The following is a 25011-nucleotide window of genomic DNA, read 5'->3' as shown; positions in this document are numbered from 1 at the left end:
GTAACCTCAGGCCAGCTTTTTCAAAACCGTTCAGGCTTCAAGTGCTTAACTCTTAATCAGAGCTGTATTATCCAAAGGGTTCAAGTCAGAGAGGCATTGAAGCATGGATCAAATTTACAAGCTGCTGGAGATTGAGCAGGTTCTTTTTGATACCTACATACTGCCCTTCTTGGAAAAATCTGCCTTCTTACCATAGGCAGCCTCTGAAACAGAACATCAAAACCTTCTGTTCCCTTGTTCTGATCCTTTTTTAAACAACTCTATACTTCAAACATGGTTAACTTTTGTGGCTCGGGCTCTTTTTTTGCTGCAGTACGTCACGGAGGCAGAAGGAAACCTCCAGCGAGCACGAGCCCTGGTGGATGGGATGCAGAAGGAGAAGATTGAGCTGTTGAACCAGCTGGAAGAGGAGAAGAGGTAAAGCAGGAGTGGATGGGTGTTGGGGAGGTGAAGTCATGGGGTAGATGAGGCTCTTACCCAAGAGCATCGTATTTGACAAGCTGCTTGCATGTCCAAGAGCATTTGACCATGGCGCGTGTTGCACTGACAATGCAACTGCCAGTGGAAGGCCAAATAGTCTTGGTCTCCTGCTGGGCAGTGAAGTTATTGAGGGTTTCCAGCCATCTTCCCTGTTGTTTGGTTTCCAACGCAAAGCAGAGACAAACAGCATTATTAGCCTGAAGGAACGAAGGGCGCCAGTAATACCAGTAACTCTGGGATTTGATACCCTGACCAAACTCAGCTGTGTCACTGTGTAAACTGGAATTAGTCAGTAAAGGTGGGATTAGCTCATGGCAAGGGTGCGGACAGTGACAAAGCCTTGCCTTCAGATATTCTTGTCTAAGGATACGGTATAAAAACGATACTGGATAATAAACAGAACTGTGTAGATTGGGCCATCCCAGACCCCTAACCCTTCTGTACAACCTGGCTTTGCTAAAGACCATTTCTTTCCCCTCTGTTTGTGATGTGATGACCTTAAGGACATTCCTTCTGAGGAAGGGAAGTCAAACTGGAGTACAGCCTTACTGTAGTGTGATTCATCATCTCCCCGCATCCCAGAGGCCCCATCCATGTACATATGATGATGCATACATTTCCTTTCTGGATAAGAGCGAAGATCTGCTTGTCATTCTTGGAGTCCAATTGCTCCATGTATATAATTAAGCTCTTCAGTGGGAATAGAAAGGCATTTCTGTGTATTAAGTAACTGAAAACAGTGTTGATATCAATTGAATGATGCCCCTCCTGAGGATGAATTGTTCTTTCGTGCACAAGTCTCCTCGCTCTCCTGGTAGGCAGCTCACTTTCCCAGCTCCAGGAGGCCCTTTAACACAAGGCAGCTGAATTCTCTCCTAAATATCAACAGATGCCTCCTCTAATTAGAGGGGGTTTAGACAAGGAAGCTTGTTTATGAAGTTAGATATGTACACTCACAGCTATTTTTGTCTATAACGGAATCAGCCCTTACATCTGGCTACCAGCTCAACATCCTCATTATTGCCTTTTTGAAAATCAGTAAAGAGAACAAAGAGGACTGAGTTTAGAAGAAGATTGAATTATTTTGTATCGTTACTGGATTTTTCTCTTCAGACTTTGCAAAAGAGTCCTAGGCACTTCTGCATTTGTGCATGTGATTTTATGTGCATTTATGCGTGACTGGCTTACACAATCTCTAGGGAAGGCTTTTCTGCCAGGAAACATTAAGCATTGCCCACCCTCTACCAAGAAGGCAGAGGCTCTGATTCCCCTGGAATATTTTGTATGGACCCTGTGCGTTTGGCACAGGAATTGCCCAGTGCTCGGCTGCAGGATAACAGGATCTAAGAAAACCAGTGAAACCTGGTTGTGGCTTTCATATTTTCAGGATCCCAGTGTCAGCAAACAGCAGTTGTGCTTGCTGAGAGGTGGTACAGCAGAAACAGCATGTCTATGAGTGTGTACCTTGCAAGAAGGCAACTGTTTGCTATGCAGAAAACTTGCTTATTAACTGTCTCGCTCCATGTGTCTTGCTGTTTAGCCTCTGCCGAGGTGTTTGTATACAAAGTTTGTCTGTATCCCTCTCGTCTCAGACTTTGGTTGTGCAGGGGAGGCCCCTGTGCAATGGCTGCTTAGAAATGGGATGCTGATCTGGGTGTTACTCATTGCTCTTTGTGTCTTTTTCCCTTCCCCAGGAAAGTGGAGGACTTGCAGTTCCGTGTGGAGGAAGAATCCATCACAAAGGGGGACCTGGAGGTAATTCCTAACACCCTTACCGAAATGTTGGGTTAAAACCTTGAAATTGCATGTGGGGCCTCACCTGAGTAATTTCTGCCACCTTTTGCTCAACTCTAAACGATACATTACCTTTATGGATGGCTTTGGACCTGCTGCGAACACTGTGGTGTAAACTGTGAAGATGGTTCTTTGGTGTGTAGCCCAATGACTAATAATGCTAGGCGCTGCCTAGAATTAATCATATGCAGCCAGCCTGGCTTTAAATGTTGCCATGAGTTGCCAAGCCGTGTTAAAATCTGACTGTATCTCAGTGCATTTCAACGTATGCTTTTCCACTGTAGAAATGATTTGACTGCTCAGTCACTGTCCCTGCAGTGGCCTGTTATTAGCAGCTGATTGGCACACACGATCTCCCAGTCAGTTGCTATTCTATTCCAGCCGAAATGCCGTGTATCGTTTGACCTGCAGTACCCTGGTGTGGAGTCCTCTGCCCACAAGCGTGGGGTTTGACACTAGGATACCCTTGCATTTGGAAGGGCTGTTGCTCAGAGCAATGCTGTTGCAGTGAATATTGTGTAAACTGGAAGTGGTGTTGGGAGCTTGCCCTTGAGTGGGAGGCTTTTCTGTGGGGAAAAAAAGGAAAAGAAAATATTTCTGTGAAAGCAAGGCTCTGCTCTACATGTGTAAATCGGGGACTTTCCCTTATCTTTAGCTAGAGTGCTAGGTTAGTAACAGCCAGAAATGTCAAGGGACCTGCTCCTGTGCTTCATTGCCGGTCATATCAATAAAAGCACAGGAAAATGGGAAAACTAGGCAATGGAGTATGTTGCTATGGCTTTGATCCTCTTGGCATAAACCTCTCCTCTTTATCCAGAAGCTGAAGCAGCATAATATGTTTGACAGGGTATCAATCAGCAATGCGCTGATAGCAGATCTTTGCTAAAGGACAGCAAGTGCACTTTCTGCCTAGTGTGTGCGTGCAAAATCAGGTTTCTGTTGATTCCTGAGCTTGGATGATAGGGTTCCCCCAGTACTTTAGGGAAGTGTCATTGATCCATTGCTCCCATTGAGAGCAGTGAGTCGTCCTTGTGTAAGCGTTAAGCGTTTAAGCCTGGCTGTGGAGTAATGGCAATGGGACCAGGGTTAGCTAGCAGGTATATTTAGATACATTTAAAAAGCCACCATGTTTTCACAAGATGGTAAGCTGCTGTGACATAAGTGCTCCTATAACTGCAGTTCCCAAACTTGAGGATAGATCTGATTTTCATTTGGGCTGGGAAGCAGTTGCTTTGCAATGGGGATGTGGCCAAGCTTCTTGCAGGCTGCCAGGGTCCTGTCCCCACTTCCATGTTCATCTGTACAGAAGAACAAATAACTTAGGGAAGAGTCATGGAGCAACTTGGTTTCCTGCGGTCCAGAGAACTGGGATGTTCCCCTGTGGGTCCAACACCAGTGACAGCACAGGCACTGCCAGAGGGCTTCGCTGTGGTCAGTTTTTACATTCTCTCCTGTCTAATTTGGATGCTCAGACTGAATGATTGACCCACTGGAGTTAATTCTCACCTTCCTGTTTTGTTGTGGAGACAGTTAGGATTTTCAGAAGCAAGCAAGTCACTTAAAGAAAGAAATCTCTCCTTGGAAATCGGGGGATAAGTGCTCCTTCATGTTGCATTATGTGTCCTGGGAAATGGTATTCCCTGATGTTCCTCATGTAAAATGACAACAAAGTCAACCAGTGGCTGCTAGCACAGCCCTTCGCATCCCTAGCTAGAGCTCAGCTAACCACCCAAATACCAAAAGCAAAGCCCCGTGACAGTTGTCGCCCCTTCTCTGGTCTTGTAGTCCTCTAACGCCCACGGCCCTCTTCTGACTACTCAGGGGAGAATGTTTATCTTGCTCTGAATAGCCAGTAACAGACATGATGGTGAGAAAAGATTATCTCCTCTGAGGTCCCTGGATCTAGGGTTTCTGCTGAAGGCTGGACTAAATCCCATGATATTTCTCATATTATCATGTAGTTTTTGAAGAAAGCTGGGACTCTCAGGTGTTGAATGTGGCAGGCAGCATCCCTGGAAGCTCTTTGACCAAAGAAATCAATGTGTCTGAACCCTGGAGTTATGGGTCCAGTTTTTGGGCCTCTGATAAAGAAGGAGGAGCTGCGGATTTAGCCTTGAAATGCAGTTGTGAATTCAACCCGTTTTTGATTCTGGTGGGCAATGCTGATGCTATAGTGTTTTGGAAGGTGAGAAGCAATTGCAGGAAAACAAAACCTTTTAAGAAAGGCTTTTGATGGTGGAAGACTGTGTTGTTATAGGAAATACTAACCTCTTCAAGGAACTGTCTCATGCTCGTCTCCTGGAACCTACTTCATACCTTGAACGCCAGTGGGAAGACAAGTTTGTATTTTGTGAATAGTAATTTAAGGCTAATAGCAAGAATAAGTCTAAAATTCAGATCTGAACTTCCTCAAAGTGCAGGAAAAGTTTGGATTTGAGGCTCTGAGTCATACTGGCTATGCAAACCAATTTGCATAAAAAAATAAATAACACAAGACTTGATGCAAATCTTAAGTGAAGCTATATTTAAGGACTGTAAAACAGTTGATCTAACCTTCTTCCCTGATTATTTTTCTCCTCTATTTTCATGTGTTTTTCCAGACTTGGAAAGTAGCAGGATTGGTAGATACTGAGCAAGCTTGGCTGGGAACTTGAGTGTCAACCTCAGGAGTCTTGAGAGAGTTTCTGTGGGAGATTCAGAGATTAGTTTTGTAATAGGTCAGCATCTTCAGGTAGCCAATATCTGACGCGCTGCCACCAGTTAAGGTAATTTCAAAAGTTTGTGTTGCTGAAGTTTCACCTGAGGATTTTGAGCTAGCTTAAATTGAGGAAAATTCATTAGGATCAATGGAATAATTATCCCTGTAAGTAAAATCAAGCCTGGAGCTCCATCTTGAGATGTGTATCTTTGAGCTTTGCAGAGAGCGGGAGAAGCCACTCAGTACAAAATGAAATGTCTTTATTAGCATGCATTCAGCCAACTTTTGCACTTCAGTGATATTATTCGGGGGTTTTGATAATGTTTGGGTTTTTGAAACCACATCTCTGACCCCTGAAGGAGGAAAAAAATAGACAACATAAAATATGGAGTAGTCTGAATATATCCGGCAGTTGAGATCTTGACCATCTATGAATGCATGTATGATGATACCTTTCAAGCCATAAGAGAAAACATGGATTTTTACAAACTTCAGTTTCCATCTTTTGTACACAACTAACCAAAACTTGCTTTATTGTAGGAAAGGGCAAAAAATCACTAAAACTCTTTCCAATAGAAAGAGGGGGAAGCAAATAATTATATGGAAAATGAAGGGCAGAAAATAGGGGGTAAAAAAAAAAAAGCTTCTGATCAGATTGGTTTGTTTTTTGATAGGTCCAGTTTAATTCAAAGGAAAATGTTGGGTTTGTAAGCTAAAAAAATGTGAAGACCAGAGTCTGCATGCATTTTCCCGTGTCTCCTCTCTTCTTTTATTTATGGGAAATTTTACATGATATTACAGTGGTCGTTGGAGAGTCCTGAGGTTTGCCACCAAGGGCAGCCCTATGGTACTTCTGCTTCAGAAGTGAAGGGCACCGAAGCAATGCCCTGAGTCAATGCTCCTGGATTTGGCAGGTTACATAAACTTCTTGTGCTTAGTTTACTTACCCGTTTGAAAAAAACAAAAAAGCAAAAACAAAACAAAAAATAGTTCTGTTTTGTGTGCAAGGCTGTTAGAGTCTTAGTGTGCAAAAATCACTTTGAAATTCCTAGCAGCCCTATTCAAACCTAAAGCACTGATTTATATAACAGTTTTGTATCTAAATTTCTTTGATTTGCTTTCAGTGCAGTGTATTTTTGGTTTTAGCAGCATGCTGTGTACAGTATGACCTGCTTCCCCCCCCGCCCCAGTGCAGGGTTCACGCTGTCTCCGGAGCAAAAAGAGGATGGAAACTTCCAACTCTTTTCAGTCTCCCTTGTGATTCTTCTTGAGGAGAGATGCGGAGAATCATTGCAAGGTCTTTGCCTTCTCTTATGTGGTGCGAGGGTCTTGTACTGGTGGTCTGCAGCAGTGGGACCTTTGCTTTTTAGGAGGTGTCTTCAGTAGAGTCTTGGTGCAGGAAAACACTGAAGCGGCTTTCTAATGCAGAGGGATGTTGTCCCACCACAGATTCCATTTTCTTGTGAATAGCTACTACGAGTACCATGTAAAAATCCCGTAGTGACCATTTTCTGTTTGGTTGGATTTTTCCTGCTTGTTTGGATCTTTATTCTCCTCCTGTTGTGAACTGCCTTTCCTTGTCTTGTACACTGAAGATGATGTTGCAGCCTTCTCTTTCCCTCTCTTTCTCTCTCCCTTCCCCTTTTCCCATCTCCACTGTTCTTTTTTCCCTATGTGTGACCAGACTCAGACGCAGTTGGAGCATGCCCGAATACGGGAGCTCGAGCAGAGCCTGCTGTTTGAGAAGGCACAGGCTGAAAAACTCCTCAGAGAATTAGAGGACACCAGGGTAATCGACCCCCACTTGCCCTGCCTGCAGAACAGCGTGCTTGCCCCCTGCGTTGATGCTCATGACGCCTTGCTTTGGGTTTCTTTTTTTTTTTTTTTTTTTTTTTTTTTTGGTTTGTGGGATTGATTGGTTTTGGCTTGAATTTAGGCTTCCCTGATTTTTTTGTTTGGTTTTTTTCTTTGCTCTCTCTCCTGGAAATGGTAGTACGATATAATTTCTAGCTTTGCTTCTTGTGTGGGGACTTGTTTCTCAGATTGAGTTTGCTTCTCTGCCCCATGCCACCATTTGACACATGAGCTCTTCACAATTCATCTTTCAATTAACATGCCCGAATAATATCTGCACCCTGCACAATTCATTCTGCCTCGAGGCTCCCCTAGGCTGTAACAGAAAATAACACTGCAATCAGCATTCCCTTTGTCCTCCCTCCAGCTGTGAAATGGAAGATACTGGTGAGTGCAGGTGGACCAGCTCTGATCCTTGGCCATGCCTGCAACAGGACAGGCTGCCCAGATGAACAACGCACCCGATCCTAAAAGCAGCCAGATGTGGAAAGGGCTTTTTCATGCTGGTGTGGTGTGGGAAGCGGCGGACTTGCCTACAGTGAGCTTGCTCCTCACCAATGGATTTGTTTAGAGCTGTAGAAAACACAAACGTGAGGTTCTCCAAAAGGGCTAAATGGCTGGAATGCCCCTGTGCCCATCTAAAATAAAAAGCACCCAGCCTCGTGGGCTGATGGCTGGTGGGGAAAATGGCAATTGAAATGAAATGGAATTGATCGCTTGTGTTTTGGCATTGGAAGATCTGCTTGGTTTCCTTGTTTTTTCTGCCTTTTTCTAATATTTCATCTAGTCAAATCTCTTCTTCTCCATCCATAGCTGCAGCACCCTGAGCTCCCTGTGACTAGCAGGTAGTTCAGCCCTGTTAGGTTACATTCAGTTTGTAAGACGTTGATCCATAGCCCTTATGCTCGATGTTAATCATGGCCAGATTTATTGTCTTGCATCCTCCAGCCTTCTACGTTATTTTTACTTTGCTAATAAACTCTAACAAGTACTCATGTGTAAAAATCCCTTTTCCTTTTTACACCAGGGTAAACAAATTACAATGCAGAAGAGAGGTGTGTTGGCTGAGGATTGCTGAGCAATAAAGGAAACATGATCTGCTTAATGCTGGTTTCAATGCTTGCGATATTCCTGCATGTGCAGTCACGTTTCCTTGGTGTGTCATCTGGCAAGATGCCTAGGCTGGAAATATAATGCCCTTTCAGGACATTATTTTTCATAAACCACTGTTGCTCTCTAGCGAATTTCAAGGGTTGCTTCAAAGATGTGTGTTTCTCTGTGGAAAACGAGAGGTTCATATTAGAAAAAACAAACTGCAATTGGCAAAAAGACATAACTGTTAGAGTTATTGGTGATAGTTACCCTGGTGCAAAACTGTACTCAAACTGGAGGGTGCTGGGAATTCTTTTCCTCTTTATTTGAACTTTGACTAATGTACTTTGGATTTACTTCCACTGGAGCATATTTACTAAATGGAAGGATGCAGCGATGAGAGGTGGGGACTGACTTTGTCTTCTCTGTCATGTTGCAGTTAACCACGGTAGCGGAGAAGTCCAGAATCCTGCAGCTGGAGGAGGAGCTGAGCCTCAGGCGCAGCGAGGTGGATGAGCTTCGGCAGTGCCTCAGGAGCGCGCACCAAGCAGAGACCCCTGAGCATAACCTTGGCTTGCAGTCAGAGGCTCTTCGTCTACGAGATCAATTGCTGTCTGCCAACAAGGAGCATCAGAAGGAGAGCAGCCAGCTAAAGGAGAAGTATGAGAAGACGTTAAAGAAGTACCAGCAGGAGATGGAGAAGCTGAAAGCTGTCAATGAGAAGTATTCACAGGAAATCGTTGACCTAAAGCATAAAGTTCAGCAAGCCACTAATGAGAACATGGGGCTTATGGACAACTGGAAGTCTAAGTTGGACACGTTAGCTTCTGACCACCAGAAATCTCTAGAGGACCTCAAAGCCACGTTGAACACAGGCCCCGACACCCAGCACAAGGAGATTGTGGAACTGAAGGCAGTGGTGGAGAGTATAAAGATGGAGCACCAGCTTGAGTTGGAGAACCTGAAAGCAAAGCATGACATTGAGACAGCTGTTCATATAAAGGAGAAAGAGAGCCTCAAACTGAAGTTGCAGGAGGCTGTGGATGAAGTGGAAAAAAACAACAGCAACTGGAAAATGCAACTGGAAACCAAAAGCAATCAGCACCTTCTTGAGCTCCAAGATGTGAAGGACAAGTGTCGAGATGCTGAGCTGAGGGTGCATGAACTGGAGAAACTTCATGGTGAATATAACGATCAGACACAAGCAATAGCTTTCTTGAAAGAGCAGATTTCTTTGGCTGAGAAGAAGATGTTGGACTATGAAACATTGCAGAAAACAGAAGCCCAGAGCAAACAGGAGATCCACAGATTGCAGGAAAAAGTGCTTGTCTTAGAGAACAAGCTGCAGTCCATGGAGGCCCTGCATCCTTCGCAGCATGCAAACGTATGGCTTCTGGGTCATTCTGCTTGTTTGTTATCACTGTTAGTAACCCTTCCTAGGAGTAGCCCTCAGCTGCTGCCTTTGCGCAATTTTCTGAGGCTTCTATGCCTCAAAGTATCTGGATGTTTTTACCTTCCTTTGGTAGTGCTTTTTCTGCACTGCATCTCCATGCTGAGGGTGTCTTCCCACTCTTGAAAGCCAGTACAGTGGTACACTTAGAAGAAATAAGAGTCAAGAGAAGCAAGTGGGCCACATCTGGGCTTGAAGGCACACGAGTGCTGTGGCAGCAGAATAGGACTATCGTAGTTTGTCAAGGGTGGGCTCTCATCCAGAGCAAGCAGCGTTCTTAGCTGAAAAAGCATCATTTCTGCAATACAGCTGTTGTCCTCCAAGGAGCTGCAGCAGCCTTAGTCTGTTATTGAGCAAGGCCCTTTAGGGGTAGGTGGAGGACAGGGTGGAAGAAGAGTCATTGCCCATGCTGAGATAGAGCACGTAGCTTGCTCAGCACGTGGAGCGTGGTTTGAGAGCCTCAGTTAGGGGGCCGAGCTGATGGGATTGGGTGGGAGGTGAGTGCCAGCAACGCGGCAGAGGCAGTGGGGAGCCTTCACGGGGCATATACAGGAGACACAGGGAAATGTTGACTTTGAGGATTATAGTGGAAGAGCTGCTAGCAAGAGTCAGGGTGGCACCAGGCTGGGGAAATAAAATGCCTGATTGAATACGAGCCCGGAGCCTCCCAGGGAAGGCTAGAATAAGAGCAGTGATAATATGAAGAGGTCAAATTTCTGTGTGTCTTTTTAAGTCATCCTCATTTTTTTGACTATTTGCCCCAGGATGCCATCCTGCCTTTGTGGTGTGGCGCAGGGACGCATGGCTGGCTTTGCACTAGAGCAAAGGGAGGAGATTGCTACTCATGGCTCTAGGCTGGATCCCTGTTTGTGTTTGGATTTTGCGTGAGAAATGAGCAAAAACCCAACTTACAACTCGTCCCTGTTGGGATGCAGAAAATGAAAATAAGCCGTGAAATGTGCACGTTTTAAGACTACTCGTTGGAAATCTATCACTGGTGATGTAGTCACTGTTACAGACTGAGGTGGCAGTGAAGCGAATACGATGCTTATGTTTAATTTGCCAGCATGAACAGCCCCGTTGAAATCCGTTGCACCTCTAGCCAGCAAGGTCAAGCCAATGAATTACTGTTGGCCGAGTCGAGCCTCGTGCCTACAAAAAGGCATGCTGAACTGGACAGGAGAGGCAAAAGCCCAAGGAGGAATCTACAGTAGTAATGGTGCTTCAAGGGTTGCTCAACATGTTTCATCTAGGAAAGAGTCATGAACAATAAGTACAGCCAGGGCCCTGGGAAGAGTGGGTTGTTGTTACAACATGGCACATATTATAGCCAATATTCGAACAGGGATGAATGTAGAAGAGGAAGCTGGAGGCTTGTTCCAGAGCCCTTTAAATAAATGAGAGGGCTCTGGGGGATATTGATATTGGACTAGAACCAGGGAGTCTTGAAATAATTATTTTAACTCTGTGTCGATTAAAATCAGGAAAATGGGGGAACAAATGCATGGGTGAAAGCCATTGAGTATCACAGGGCAAATTCTATTTTTAAATGTCTTAGCTAATTTAATGTGACTGCAGTATTAACTATCCAAATATTTTAAACAAACAAAAGAGTCTTGTGATGATCTTTCCTAGACCTTCAAGTGAGAACCACAACTGTGCTTGCAAAGAGCAGTTAAATAGCTTTCCCGTACCAAAAGTACATCAGGCGGCCTATTCCCCCTTTGGGTGTGCTCCTGCTTCTGTTCAGGATGGATCCTGCAGCCCACTCAAGCTGTCGGGGACTGACCTCGGGGCTTTCAGCGGTGGTGGCCACAGCAACTGCTTGATCTGGGGCATGTGCTGAGGCCCCACCAAAGGCTGCTGGACATGAAGAGGCTTGAAGGGCTGAATTGTGGCCTCTGCAATGGCAAGCTTGGCCGTGAGCTCTGCGGTCTCTGGCTTTTCATTGCAGTGTAGACAAAAGAGGATGGGGAAAAGGCTGAATCCTCTATATGGACCAGCATTTGCTTTCTATTATTTTTATTAATGTATTCATTTTCTAATAATTATTATTTTATCAATGTTTTATTACTGTTTTTATAACTTTGGGCACAGTTAGATTCTTCAGAAGTTGAGGAACTTGTTTGATAGGTCTCAAGCTGAACGCTAAAGAGCATTTGCACCTGAATATTTGCCGTGATTAACGACAGGAGACTGGTCCAAAGGAGAGCAGCTCTTCCATCGCTCTGCGCAAACTCTGGGTGCATGAAAGCTGGAACCAGAGCTTATGGGGAAAGCCTGACCTCTTTTTCCCTCCCGGGTGAATCTCGCTGTTGTGCTCAGCTGCCTGTTGGGTGTGTACCTCTCAGATGGTACTGGTTAACCTTCATAGTACCCAACTGTAGAATTGACTCCTCAAAAGCTTTTGTTTCCCTCTCAGGAAGGATGTAAAACATCGTAACTTGGGTACCGGATACCCTGCTGTATGGATGGGGCTTTGTGGTTGTTAAATTTGCTATGAATCCTTGGGTAAAGGGCTGTTTTACATCTCATATTTTACATTTATTTCAGATGATTGAAACTAATGATATTTCGGAAGAAAAGATAAAGATGAAGCACACTATGGAAGGTATGAAATTTTATTGTTTTTTCTTGGAACGCCCTGTTCTTGTGACTTGCATGCCTTCCCTTCTTCTACCTTTCTGCTCTTGCAGGGATGGCTGTGTGGAAAGGGCTTAGCAAGCCATTTCATCTCTCAGATTTTGCTGGATGGCATTTGTTGTCTAGTTTCCCCGCCCCCGCCCTCTAATCTGGCTGAGCATATGCAGGGGTAGATGTTTTTACTTGTGTTACGTTCTCGCCGTGCGGATGGTGCAGGTTGGAGACAGATCTGGGGAAATGGGCATGCTTCCATCCCATCACTGATTTTTATAACAGGTAAAATCCAGCCATTAAATGTAATTTGCTCATAGGAGAGGACTGCTAATGGTAATATTAATGTGGCTGGCTTAAAATAATGCAAGTTACTTTTTTAAATTAAGTTTCCTATAAATCAAATCCATCCTTTTAACAAAATGCAGAATTTATGCACTCAGAAAATTTGTATAAGTAGCTCTGAAACTGAATTGCACACAACCTCCCTTGCAAAGAGGGTAAGCTGTAACCCTAGTCGGAGTAAAAGCAGACTGGGCAAGATTAGAGCTGGATGGCCCAGATGGGCTCTGTTGGGAGCGATGTCCTACTGCTTTGCTGTGCACGATGTATGCTTTTGGGTGTCGGTGAAGGATTCAGGGCTGTTCCAAGACACGTAAGGTGCTTCCAGATCACATCTTCCATTGCTCATTCCCAGGAGACTCATATTTCTTCTGTCTCCCTTAGGGTTGGTTTTTTTTTGTTTGTTTTGTGGGTTGTTTTTTTTTTTTAGCAGAAAACATTATCAGTGTAGATTTCAAAGGTGATCTCTAAAGAGCTAACTTGTCACTTCTCTTTTCAAATGGCATTTGGCTTAGGGTGGCATAGCTTTTTCTCAATCATTCACTTCTAAGGAGTCTGTTCTCTGCAAAGCCCTTGTTAAAGTCCTGCTGAGGATGTAGCAATCTAAACGGAGGTTACTGGGGACTTTTGCAGGCTTAAATTTCACTTAATAGAAACTGTGTTTAGTTTGAGTGTCCCTCCAGCTGTTTGTGGATTGAGACAGAGGTGTTTTACCCTATTTCCATCTGCCCTCAATGCTAGCTAGCATTGTCAGTCGGTCTCATCACTGTCTTTGCAGGTACAGGATTACATATATGCCGTACCATATTGTATGCTGATTGACAGGTAATTCCTGCCTAGCGAGGGCAGAACATAACTAGGTCCAGCAGCCACTGCTCTTAAAATGGCCATTCAGTCCATGCGCATGTTGTTTCCACACTGAATAAGCCATATATAGGATGTATTAAAACCAATTTGTTCAGATTTGAGCCCCAAAAGCATCATACTTAAAATCTACGGCTCTGAGTGTGAAAATGCATCAGTTGCAGAAAATGTGTCTTTTAAAACTGTCTCTGCCTTCCAGTGTAGGAGGTAACACAAAGAAATGTGCTGAAAGTTCCTTTCTGTGGTTTTTATGTTTTATCCCCCCCCCCCCCCCCCTTTTTTTTTCTTTTCCCTCCCCTTGTGGTTGCTTTCTTAAACCTGTCTGATACGGCTTCCCAGCTGTGTATCCTGCCTCCTAATACCTGGGTGGTGATGAGATGCAGTGAGGAACACCCATTATCTGTCCCCTGCTGCTTCTCTGCTAGTGGAGGATACCACCACCATGCCCCTGTCGCACCCCGACCCGTGCCGTACACCCAATACCTCCCTGAATGTGCACAAAGCATTTTCCAAGCTTCTAACCTTTGTCTTGTCTTTTCCTTCTCCCACAGACCTCCAAGACAAGCTGAGTAAAAGAGACAAAGAGGTGTCATCGCTGGTGTCCCAGACTGAAACTCTAAGGGCCCAAGTAAGTGGTAAGTTTCCCTAATCCAGTGCTGGTGGGAACTAGGTGTTTCCCTGCTCATCCTCTGTACTGGTGTTAAACGAAGGCCCAGGTGCTGAAAGGGGCAGGTATAAAACATGACACTGCCTGTCTGTTAGCAGGTGTTGTTGGTAAAAATTTGTTCAGGAGTTCTGGTCTCTTTTCAGGAGGTGAATACAAATCCTGCAGAAGATATTTGTATCCTGTGAGAAGGGGTTTTTGGGCTCATTGAATGTCAAAAGCTGAAAGAGGGAGAAATAAATGGAGCTGGGCATGTTGTTTCCGAGATCTCCCCTTAAATAGGGCTAGATCCAGAGCTAATCAGACCTGTGCTGTTAGGAGTGGGAATTGGGAAAAGGCAAAAAGCAGGAATGTAAGTGAAGGACTAAGTGACCTTTCTTCCCCCTGTATCTTCCTCTTCTCGTAGCTTTGGAAAATAAATGCAAAACAGCAGAAAAGAAGGCTGATTCGGTATTAAAAGAAAAGAAGAGGCTGGAAGGTGAACTGGAAGCCTTGACCAAGAAAACACATGATGCTTCAGGGCAACTGGTCCTGATTAGCCAGGAGCTACTCAAGAAGGAAAGGTCAGTCTGCAGGTCTGAAGGACAGAGCTGGAGACGGGGCTGTGTGCGTGTGTGTTCAGGGTGCTGTAAGTTACCACCAAAAGAAATCTAAAGGTTGAATTGTTGAAGTCCAGTCCCCAGCTTTCCTGTTCTTCAGAGATGCTCATGTGGGAATTTGGTTAAAATTAGGGACTATGAATTATCAAAGGAACTGCCCTTTCACTGCTCGCCAGGAGCTGCAAGACAGCTCAGTGCCCATGTAGATGCTGAGTGAAGCCACCTACAAGCCAGCTAAGCTGGCTGCTGCCCTGCTCTGAAACACGGTGCCCTGTGCAGGTCCCAGTCTCTTTACAGCTGGTGCGGTGGGGAGGACAGGAGATCTGAAGTGGTGGGAGTTGGGTCAGGTTTGCTCACTGGCCTTTCTTTGGATCTGTAACAGAGGTGGGAGGGAGCGTGGCAGGACTCCAGTGTGGCTCTGGAAAGGTCTTCACCTTTTCGTGCTGCTTCCCCCAGGAGCCTGAACGAGCTGAGAGTGTTGTTACTGGAGGCGAACCGGCACTCGCCTGGGCCAGAGCGGGACCTCAGCCGGGAGGTGCACAAAGCTGAATGGCGGCTGAAGGAACAGAAGCTCAAAGATGACATCAAGGGGCTGCGAGAGAAACTGGTTGTGCTGGTGAGGGCACCAAAACCCCTCCTGGCCTTGACCTGGGGGCTGGAGGGCTCTGTGCGGCTCGTGGGGGGGTTCTAGCCTTTCACCCTTACTCCAAGTCTTCATGCTTTTTCTTTTCCTCGTGCTTTTTCTGAGCATCTGATGGGAACTTCCTTGACAGCGCCTGTGAGCTGTGGCCTGGCTTAGCAGCACCTCATTAAGCAGCAAAAATGTCCATCTGGCCTTCTCCAGTGTTTTCCTGTTCCCACTGGTTTTAGATCCATGGCTAAACAGGGCTAAAATTTGTGGGAGAAACTGAAGGTCGGTCAGCTACCCCACATTGCTTATTCCTATGTCAGAGAATGTGTAAAACAATGTCCTCTAATTCCTGTGTACTTCAGTGTCCTCCAGTGGTTGAAATGTGAATAATTTATTTGAACTCTGCTGGGAACAAATTGGAGCTGCTGCTGGTTGCATTTGATATGATTGCCTTCAGAGTTGTGCTCTGACCCCACCTACTGTTGAAATCAAAACATGGTTATACGAGTTACTGTGGATTTCTACTTTGCTTAGTTTCTGTAGTTATTGGTTTTAATCTAACATGCTCCTATTTTCCCTTTGCTGTATAAGGACAAGGAAAAATCGGTAACGGATCAGCGGCGATACTCCCTGATCGACCCCTCGTCAGAGTCAGAAGTGATCCGGCTGCAGCACCGGCTCGTCAGCACGGAGGATGTGCTGCGCAATGCGCTGGAGCAGGGCCACCAGATGGAGAAGCTCATGGAAGCAATGAGGCTCTCCTCCGAGAAAACACAGGTAGAACATTGGCCATCGTTTCCCAGGTCGCTCAGCCCTCAGCGGTCATTTTTCTTGAGCGATCTCCTGGGATCTTGCCCTGTGCTGTGGGGGGTGATGCAGTCAGCTGGGTCCCTTTCCCTCTGCTGGAAACAGCCTGGCGAGACTTTGTTCTGTCAGATGTGTAGCTTCAAACTAAGAAAAGCCTTGCTAATTGGTAATTGCGGATCCTTTTATTGCTCTGCAAGAATGGTTGCTAAATGTGGTGTTTTGGGGAAGGTTACGATGTGAGTAACTGTGCTTCATGTGTACAGTGGCGTGTGGCTGCACGTCTTTGCGGTACAGGCGCTTTATAATATGAAAGTTGAGGCTTTCTGCCATCCCTGTTCTTTGAGAGGTTTATTGCCTTGCAGTCCATGAGCAGAAACTTTGGAGGTGACTGGGAAAGTGTTTTCCATTTCTCTAACCAGTTCCTGGAGGCATCTCTGTATCTGATCTGGGTTTGCTGATGAACCAGGAATGTTCCCATTCCAGTTGCCATCTTCTCCTCCCAACTTCCTCTGGTCTCCACTTGTTTTTTCTGACAAAAGCAAAACTGCCTCTGTTGTTTGTATTGCAACCTTCTTTGTGAAACTGAAGGCTGCAAGTAACTTGACTCTCCACATTTGGCTTTTTCTGTCTCGTACCTGTGGTGTCTAAGCCCTGACTGGTTCCTCCTGTGAAGTGACCTGCCCCTTGTGCCAAGCTTTGTGCTTCATGTCCCCTTTTACTCTTCTAGCTATATTTTCTCTTGTGTCTGTGACCAGGTCATGGCTTTCAGAGCCCAGATGCACCAGTGCTCCTCTTGTACTTGCTCATTTAAATTCTTAGCTGAAAAATGTCTTTCTCTTGCAGTAATGAGCTACAGTTCACATTCGAGCAGATACCTTAGGATAGCACAGAACAAGCCACTAGGCACGGAGAATGGGCAGAGGGCTTGTTTTCCCTGCTGCAGGTGCAGATATGTTGTGGTAGGTAATCTGGGGGGTATCAAGTCTTCTCCCACGACACAGTCTTCTGCACAGTTTGCAGATACACCAAATGGCTGTTTGCATTGCAGTAGTACTTGCAGGGAGGCAGTCGGGAAGAGGGTGCACAGTAAAAATTGCAGCCCTGAAAGCTCTGCTGGCTCAGCTGAGCATCTGTGTGTTGCAGACAAGTCTTTTTATATCCCGCAGTGCAGCGGTAGCAGCCGTCTGCCGGCACCAGACAGGACAGCTGTAGTCGTGATGACAAGTTTGTGGCAGTCCAAGATGTACTATAATCCTGTCAGTATCTCCAGAGTGACTTCAGCTTCTGCCGTAATTGCTATGTGTCAAATGAAAATGCATCATGACAACCTCATCTGTTGGAAGCTATGGAAGGGTGGGGAAAGTTATTCTCTGTTGGCTTTAATGCTAAGTCCCTTGAGAAAAGGAAATCTTCCCTTTCGCATTCCTGTCTCCAGAGGTGGTGCAGGTGGTAATTATTTCTTCCCCAACTGTAGAAAATAACTAATCTTACATAAAGTGAGTTGGAATGGACCTTACGAGGTCAGCTAATCTATCCCTGGTATTACTTTTGATACTTCCATGCTTAAGAAATCTTAGAGATATGACAAGATAGTATTATGCCTTCAACTACAAACCGTGGTACTAAGACAGACGGAGGATTATTGCGGGAAGCTAGGCTTCAAACTTCTATTGATGTCAGATTTTTAAAGTGCCTAGTTACAAGGAGGTCTGGATCAAAGCTCCCTAGTTTTGGTATGACATCTGTTCATCCTTTCCCTTATGAAGGGGAGTTGTTAACCAGGGGCTTTCAGGCTGAGCCTGAGGACATTGCTGGCCTAAAGAGATCCTGGTGCAATAGTTAGGGAATTAATGGTTCTTCCCCAGAAGCCACATTTCTGCTGTAACCCGTTCTGCACTACCTCCTGACCTCCCGTCTCCTCTCCGACAGCAGCAGCTGTTGCCCAAGGATCTGCCTTGGCATCGCTCTCCCTTTGTCTGCAAAGCCTTCACTTCACAGCACGCTCAAGAAGGAAATCTCTAATTACCAGAAGCTGCTGCTGCTCTCCCTTCGCAGGCTTAGTCAGCCACCGCGCTCTGCAGCCCTTGATGTGCGTGGCTGGCCTTGCTGTTAGAGGAGGTGCAGGAGCTGGGGGAGCATAATGGCACTGTGTCTTCGTCTCGTTGTCGAATAATTGCTGCCTTGCTGTTCCTGTGCCTGCAGCTGCAAAGTATTTGTCCTGTAATAGAGGAAGAGGATCTCTGCCTTCTCCACGTCTTGGGAGACCCTGATCTCGCAGCTTTGCAGGAAATGACAAGGATTTGGCACTCAGGCCCTTTTCTTGGAGAATTTGAAGTGGCTGCTCTGGGAGCTCTTTTATTTAATTTCAAGTGAATTGCACCACTTTGTTCATTATCATGGCCATGTACGGAGACTAAATTTCAAACCTAATTCCTGGTATCTGATAGCTGCTTAGGGCACAGATCGGGTGTGCTGCAGGTAGGACATATTGCCTTGTGCAATGCCTGAATCGCCTGTGGTCGTGGGTGCAGACCCAAGGCCGAGTCACCACAGCGGCACTGTTCTGGCCATCCATCCAGGTAGACCTCACTGCCTGCCAAACAGTTCAGGCTCTCAAAGCAGAGCTCGGTTTGAATCTCTGCCTGTTTTTCCTGCCCAAACTAAACCTCTGTCCCGTAGGGTTGACTATGCACCTTCACAGTCATGGGTAAGAATGGAAGCTGGGTAGCTGAGACTCCTCTAATGATGGGTTTTAAACCTTGCAGTCTTGTCTCCCCATAATGTCTGGGTTTGCTGCCATCAGCAATTCACCAACAACTGTGAATCTGATTACCAAGACCCAAGCAACTGACATCTGGCACGCTGTGACTTCAGGCTGCAGCTTTCTGCTCTCGTTTGTGCTGGTTGTACTGTCATTTTGAAGCTGAAGGGCTCCATATTATCCCTGCTAAAGAAACATTATAAATGTTTAAAAGTTCTTGTGCTTTGTAAAGATAGAACAGCCTGTCCTGGCTGCCAGACTTGTCCCCAGAGATGGGAAATGGCAAATGTCCTTTTCGCTGCTGGGATGTTCACTGTGCTGTGTTTTGCAGCTAACGCTACCCTTGGCTGAGGGTTTGTTTATCAGGATTTAAGAGTCAGAAGTGAAGCGTGGGTCTGTGTCTGTGAGGAACTCCGGCGATGTTTTGTAGCTGGGAAGGATGCAATCCGGCATGTGGGGATTGGGCCGGGGTGCAGAGGGCAGGAAGCTTCTTGCCAAAATTGGTGTGGGATTTTTGCATTCTACTTTCCTTGTTGTGGGGTGGGCTGCTAAGGAAGGAGATGGCGGTCTTGCCAGATCTCGGCGCTTGTAGGTAAAACCACTAGGCTCTGTGTCCCTCTTCCGTAAGTACTGTCCGTTCTCCATTGCAGACTCTTGGAAATTCTGGGTCTGCTAACGGGATTCACCAGCAGGATAAATCCCACAAGCAAGAGGTAAGTTATAAGCAGAATGTTGTTTAAAACAGTGAGTGCTTCATGTGATTTCTTGCCTGCTGTGCTGGGGACAGCTCTTGGATGGAGGCAGTTCTGCCAGCAAAGCCTGACTGTGTCATTCCCATAGCGAAAGCAAGGGGCTTTGCACAACTCCAGTTCCCAAGCACGGTGGGAACCTCACCTTACCATTAAAACCACTCGAAGCCATCAGGAAGGTGCTAGTGAGGTGCACACTGAGGTGCGATGGGTGCTTGCTCTGGGAGAAGCAGTGGGAAGGGAGTTACCCCTCAGTCTCCTGGGTCAGTGCCTATATGACTCTTCTCCTGGCAGCCTCAGCCAGAACATGCTCGGTCTCAGATATCTGCCGTCCCCTTTACATAGGTGGCATTTGTGGGACATTGCTGTCCTGGTGTCCCCTGGTTTTCACGATGTAGGGCAAGGTCTATAGCCTCAGACTTTATTTCCTCACAGGCGGGATGGTCAGCCTGAGGAAGAGGCAGTGTGACTTACCGGGCAGAGCAGTGGGTCAGGACACAGCAGGCCTGGTGGCATCCCGCTCTGTGCCTCAGTTGCTTGCCCTCTTTTTACCTAACAAGATCTCTTTTCTTCCAGGAGAAGCTCTGATAGATAAGGGATGAAGAGGATCATTTCACGCCAGTATCAGCTCCTCTGCACAGTCAGGAAAAACGATACCCCATCTGGCTTTAGCACCTCCAAAAGACTAGACACAGTATTTTCACTTTAAAGCAGGACAATGTTTATAATATACTAACTGATGTAATCAGGACAATCCTGGAGTCCAGTTTTCCAAGGCAGCCATCGTTCCAGGAGGGAGCAGAAAGATCTCTCTGGGTTTGGTTTTCTTACCTGTATTGGTTTTGACTGTGGAATTTGTATTGCTTGAGCTGCCCCGAACGGTGGCTGAAGTGTCAGCGAGTCCCAGTAACCCTGCAGGAACTGCAAAGGGATTTATTTGCTTGTGGTGTTCGACTCCAAAGCGCGTGCCCAGAGGCTGCACGCTTCCCACGTGGTCTGTCCCTTCCCTTCCACCCACCCCGGTGTCTTGAAGACCTGCGCAAGCGAGTGAAACCTGCTGGGCTGACTGTTCACGCTGGCACACGTAGGCTGAGGAAGATGGGGTGTGGGGATGTGTTTCCCTCCTCGCCTTGTAGAAGACATCGCTGTTCTAGAGCATGGAGGCTGCACTTAGTACTTGTATCGTAGCATGTTGTGGGAAATAATCCGATTTCAGAGGGATATTTATTTTGTTTCTTGCCCATTGCTGTTTAGGGAAGGAGCTGTGGTGGCTCTGAGTTTGGGGACAGGCACACCTCGCTCAGGTGCCGTTGGCCTTCCTTCCTGCAGAGAGATCGCTGAGCAGGCCTGCTGATGCCCTGGGCCATGGTCCCCCCCGCTTGTATGTGTTTTATTGTTCTTTTCTGAGCACAGGACTCCACAGACGGCTGGATCTCAGCATCACTGGCCTGAGAGCTCCACGCTGGCTGCAGTCAGTGTGGGACAGATGCCTTGAGGAAATGGTTCCCTCCTTGCCTGTTTAATTTAACAGCTAATCAGGGATTGCCTGGCCATTCTCCAGAGCTATCCTTGGCTCTTCAGTATGATGCCCATCCCCTGCTACCGGGAACGGAGGTGGCTAAGGTGCTGCTGTGAGCATTCATGCAGTAGTGGCCGTCTGTGTTTGATGGGTACAGCAACCCTCTGTGCATGACCTGAGTACGAGCATTTGGAGCAGAAGGAATCCAAGACTGGAGCCTCACAGCTCTTGTGTCTGTACACAGCAGTGCAGGCCTAGGCAAGGGTCTTGTTCCTTCTTCTGAAGGCTCTTCTCTTTAACTTTGCACCACAGCTCCCAAGGGACATTAGGGTGGAGGAAGGGGACAATATGCTCTTCGAGGTGTGAGAGAGTCCAGGTCAGATTCGCTGTTCAGTACCACAGGGAAGAGTCGCAGCAATATTTTACCAGGCTTCCCCTAGTTAGTGCCCAACTCCTCCAGTCTTCAGAAGCTCTTGTGTTAGGATGGGGCATCTGTGAAAGAGGACAAGACAGAAGAGAACACTGAGAGAGGAGATCTGAGCCAGGCCACAGGCAGATGAACATCACGGCATGTCGGCTTCATTGCTTTTTGCCCTGATTTCCTACAAAATTGTGTTACTTTTTCTTAGTGGATTGCCAGACTCCTACTTCCTCGAAGGATGGGCAGCCAGAAGCCACCTGGGAAAGACTTGGGCTTCATGGCTGCAATTCTCCCATGAGGAGGATGTTGCCGAATCTGGGCTATGATACACTACTGGACTCTGCTTCCTTGATGCAGGATTGGTGATCTCCCTCCGTTCAGAGGGAGGATGAGAGAGGAAGGTGACTTCAGGGGAGTAAAGCAGGTCAGAAAACACAGCTTAAATCTGGCACACGGCAGGGGGAGGTGGAGCTTGGGATCTAATTGTCTGAAAATAATTCAAGTGGGATCCCATCCTGCCTTGTAGAAGCGTTTCATCAGCTTTTTGTAATCACCAGGAAGATTGCCACATCTCTGCCTAGCTCTGGGACTTTCCCAAGGGATCATAGAGGTGGTCTCCAAAACCTTCCTGGTTGGTGTATTCATCTCCGAAGCGATTTAGGAAAATCCCAGGGGGAGTGTTCGTTGTTACAGCCTGCGACTGCGAATGCCTCACTGGGAGCTGCTGTTTTTAGGGATTTAGGGCTGGTGTTTCCCAAAGGGCTCCTCTGGCTGGCTGGTTTCTGAAGTCACTGCTGCAGCTCCCGCTGGCTTGAGTGGAGCTAACACAGAGTGCTGCTTGCAGTGCTGCCTGTCTCCAAGCCCAGGGCTTCCCAGGCACCTGCAGGGGGAAGAGTCCGTTCTGATTTGTAGCTTATTTTCCCCGATAGGTCTTCTAGTGACTTGGGACCAGCTGCCTTCACCTACAGAGGAAAGGCACCTGCATGTTCCACCTCCCTTGATGAACCTCTGGGTCTGCACAGGGCGGGATCCCCCAGGAGTGGTTATGGGGACCGTGTATTTGGCTCTATTGAACAGATCCAAAGTTGTCAGAGTGGCAGTGGTTCAGGCTGGAGGAGTCTCTGGCTCCTGTCTCCTCCCAAGGCCCATCCCCTGTGAGTGGCTCAGACCTGTGGCTCTTCGCCGTCAGCTTGGGTGAGAATGCAGAACAGCAGCAGATGGGGCCGAGCAGGTTTAGTTAGTGGTGATGGTCTTCTCTGGCTGTAAATAGCTGTGCTGGTCCCTAAGGATCAGCCAGGAACTGGTGGCACTTCCTGGCTTTCTGTGGAGGCTGTGTGGTTTTTGTGTTGCAGGGCTGTACCGAAACAGGCAGTGGGGTGAAGCCAGGTCCCCCGTGTCCCCACCACCCTTGGGGTGCGGGTCCATGGGAGCGGCTCCGCAGACAGGACTGGCTGCAGTGTCGACAGGGCACGTTAGCACACCGTCATCTGGGTTTCAGCTCAACCCTGTAAAGTGGCCAGGATGGGATTTGGACACCAGCCGTGTCTTCCCTCTCCAGAATGGGTATAGGCTTCCCGAGGGCACCTGCCTCTGGCTGCCCCTCTGAGGTTGCAAGAGACCAAACTAGGGACAAACTTGGAAAGGACAAGGAGGAGATTCCCCAGCCCCTCTATTTATTTGTAAGTTTAATTGCTATTTTTGCCTATGTGGTGGTGTATAAAGTACTTCATAATATTTGGTCTTACTGGCTTGGTTCTTTGGGAGAGATTTTCAAGGGCATTGGAGCAGTGATGCAGCCATCTCCTGTTGTTGGTCAGGGACTGGTTCCTGTTTGTGCCTTCACTCCCTCTTCGGCTTCAGCCTTGCTCTTAACTTGATCCCCAAGAGTGGTACAGGGGGGCTGCCTTCTCCCCAGCCCCGCTCCCGGCTCCCGCGTGCCATGCTGGTTTTGCATCCGGAGCTGGGTCTGGAGCATGCCTCGGAGCACCGCTGCAGGGTGGGGAGCAGGAGGTAGCCACGCACGTGCTCAGCATCCTGCTGCAGGCCTCAGCACCAGGGGAAGGACCAGCACCCTGGTTGTGAGACCGTCCCTCGCGGCCAGCTGCGTTACCCCAACGGTTAGTGATGCTTTTCTGCTGAAGGCTGAGACGTTACCCGGCGAAAAAAGTCTTTGAAATGGAGACTGTTCCATGTTTAGTGGTTTCTTCTCTAACCCTCTAGACCAAAGGGAAAAAAAAAAAAATCTGTCTTGGTGATTTCAGCTTTATCCCTCCTACAGCATCCAGAGAGCTGGAGCAAGGGGCAGCGCCGTGCCGGTGCCGTACTAAACGGCGGGTGCCAAGTCGCCAGCCAAGGCTTTACAGCTCTTGCCGACCCCCAGCCACCAGCAGTTCCTCTGGCTTGCAGTAGAGATGCATGAGGGTTTCATTAAAACAAAATGATGCAAATGACACTATAAAAGTCTTAACAAAAATTCCAGTACTCCATTGTTCGGCAGCTTTAGCAGCTCAACACTATCTTGTAGGGAGTTATTAATACACTAAGTTCCTATAGGCCTCACGTAAGTCACCAGAATAAAGATGATACTAGATGTATAAATGGATGATAACCTTTTACCCGTACAGTATGTATTACAATTTTGTAGCTTAGTAATTTTTTGGCTATCAGATTTTGTTAGTATGATATAAAAAAAAAAAAAGACAAAAAAAAAGTTTGACTGCTAATGTCTATTTTGTTATTTGATTCGTTTTATTTCTTCCTCTGTACAAAAGCTGTACAAATCTCAGTCTGTGTAACTACTACAGATATGTATTCATGTACCATCCACCCCTGTCCTGGCTTGCTGGTGTGGTGAGCTCGTTACTAAACAATAAAATCTGTGGCTGAAGTCGGGCGCCCCGGGGCTGCTGGGGGTGTGTTAAGGGTGTTTTGCAGTGCATGAGCCATGCTGCGATGGAGATGGCTGGGGGATGAGGGGGGGCCTTCCCTCTGCAGCTCAAACGCGGGGCTTTGGCAAGTCCCTCTTGCCCTGAGCCCGAGCCGTGACCTTGGAGCCATCAGCATTTGGGCCCTGCCGAGAGCAGGGTTTGCAAAGGGCGGAGAGGCTGCCGAGCTGCCCTGGGGGATGAGATGCCCTGGGAGCTGGCACACAGCGACTGCTCTTCGGCAGCCTGCGCTGGAGGTGAGGACAACCAGCTCCTTCCCTGGGTGACTCCCAGCCCACCGCTGTCAGGTACCTCCTGAGCCGCGGGGTGATGGTGCTATTTATTAATCCATTATTTTCCCTCTCCCTCCATCATCCCTCTCCCATGCATCCGCAACGCCCTGAGGCAAGGAGTGTCACAGTGTGCTGTGCTATACCCGCCTCCCCCACCTCCAGACTGGCCCCTGCTCATTTGAGTGGTGCCACCTTGATTTTGCAGGGGCAGAGACAGCGGTTGGGTCACCCTCATCCCTTCCAGCAGACCTTTAGAGCACAGGGAAATGCAGGTTGCCGTGGATCGGTCCCGGGGGGAGCTGCGGTTGCTGCCACGGTCAGTGCAGGTCCGGGTGAGCGACGCTGCTGCCCAGCCCAGCCTCCTGCCCCTCTTCCCCCGTGCTCCCGCCACATGCCCGTATGGATGCTCTGAGCATCGGGGGGTTGCGCTGTCCC

General features: G+C 47.3%; 1 protein-coding gene across 1 annotated transcript in view; it reads left to right on the top strand.

Moving 5' to 3' along the window:
- Positions 1-24174, top strand: part of CLIP2 (CAP-Gly domain containing linker protein 2) — a 62552-nt gene extending 38378 nt beyond the window's left edge. Inside the window, exons 6-15 of the mRNA XM_082328691.1 lie at positions 314-417; positions 2175-2235; positions 8358-9302; positions 11922-11979; positions 13760-13843; positions 14279-14435; positions 14928-15087; positions 15694-15879; positions 19321-19383; positions 19996-24174. Coding sequence (XP_082184817.1) covers positions 314-417; positions 2175-2235; positions 8358-9302; positions 11922-11979; positions 13760-13843; positions 14279-14435; positions 14928-15087; positions 15694-15879; positions 19321-19383; positions 19996-20007 — 1830 coding nt within the window. The 3' untranslated portion in view covers positions 20008-24174. The remainder of the gene's footprint in view (positions 1-313; positions 418-2174; positions 2236-8357; positions 9303-11921; positions 11980-13759; positions 13844-14278; positions 14436-14927; positions 15088-15693; positions 15880-19320; positions 19384-19995) is intronic.
- Positions 24175-25011: the final 837 nt, after the last annotated feature.

Source organism: Platalea leucorodia, assembly GCF_965183815.1.
Source record: "Platalea leucorodia genome assembly, chromosome: 16".
NCBI classification, from domain to species: domain Eukaryota; kingdom Metazoa; phylum Chordata; class Aves; order Pelecaniformes; family Threskiornithidae; genus Platalea; species Platalea leucorodia.
Note: the sequence above shows the minus strand (reverse complement) of the source record. Positions and strands in the feature narration are given on the sequence as shown.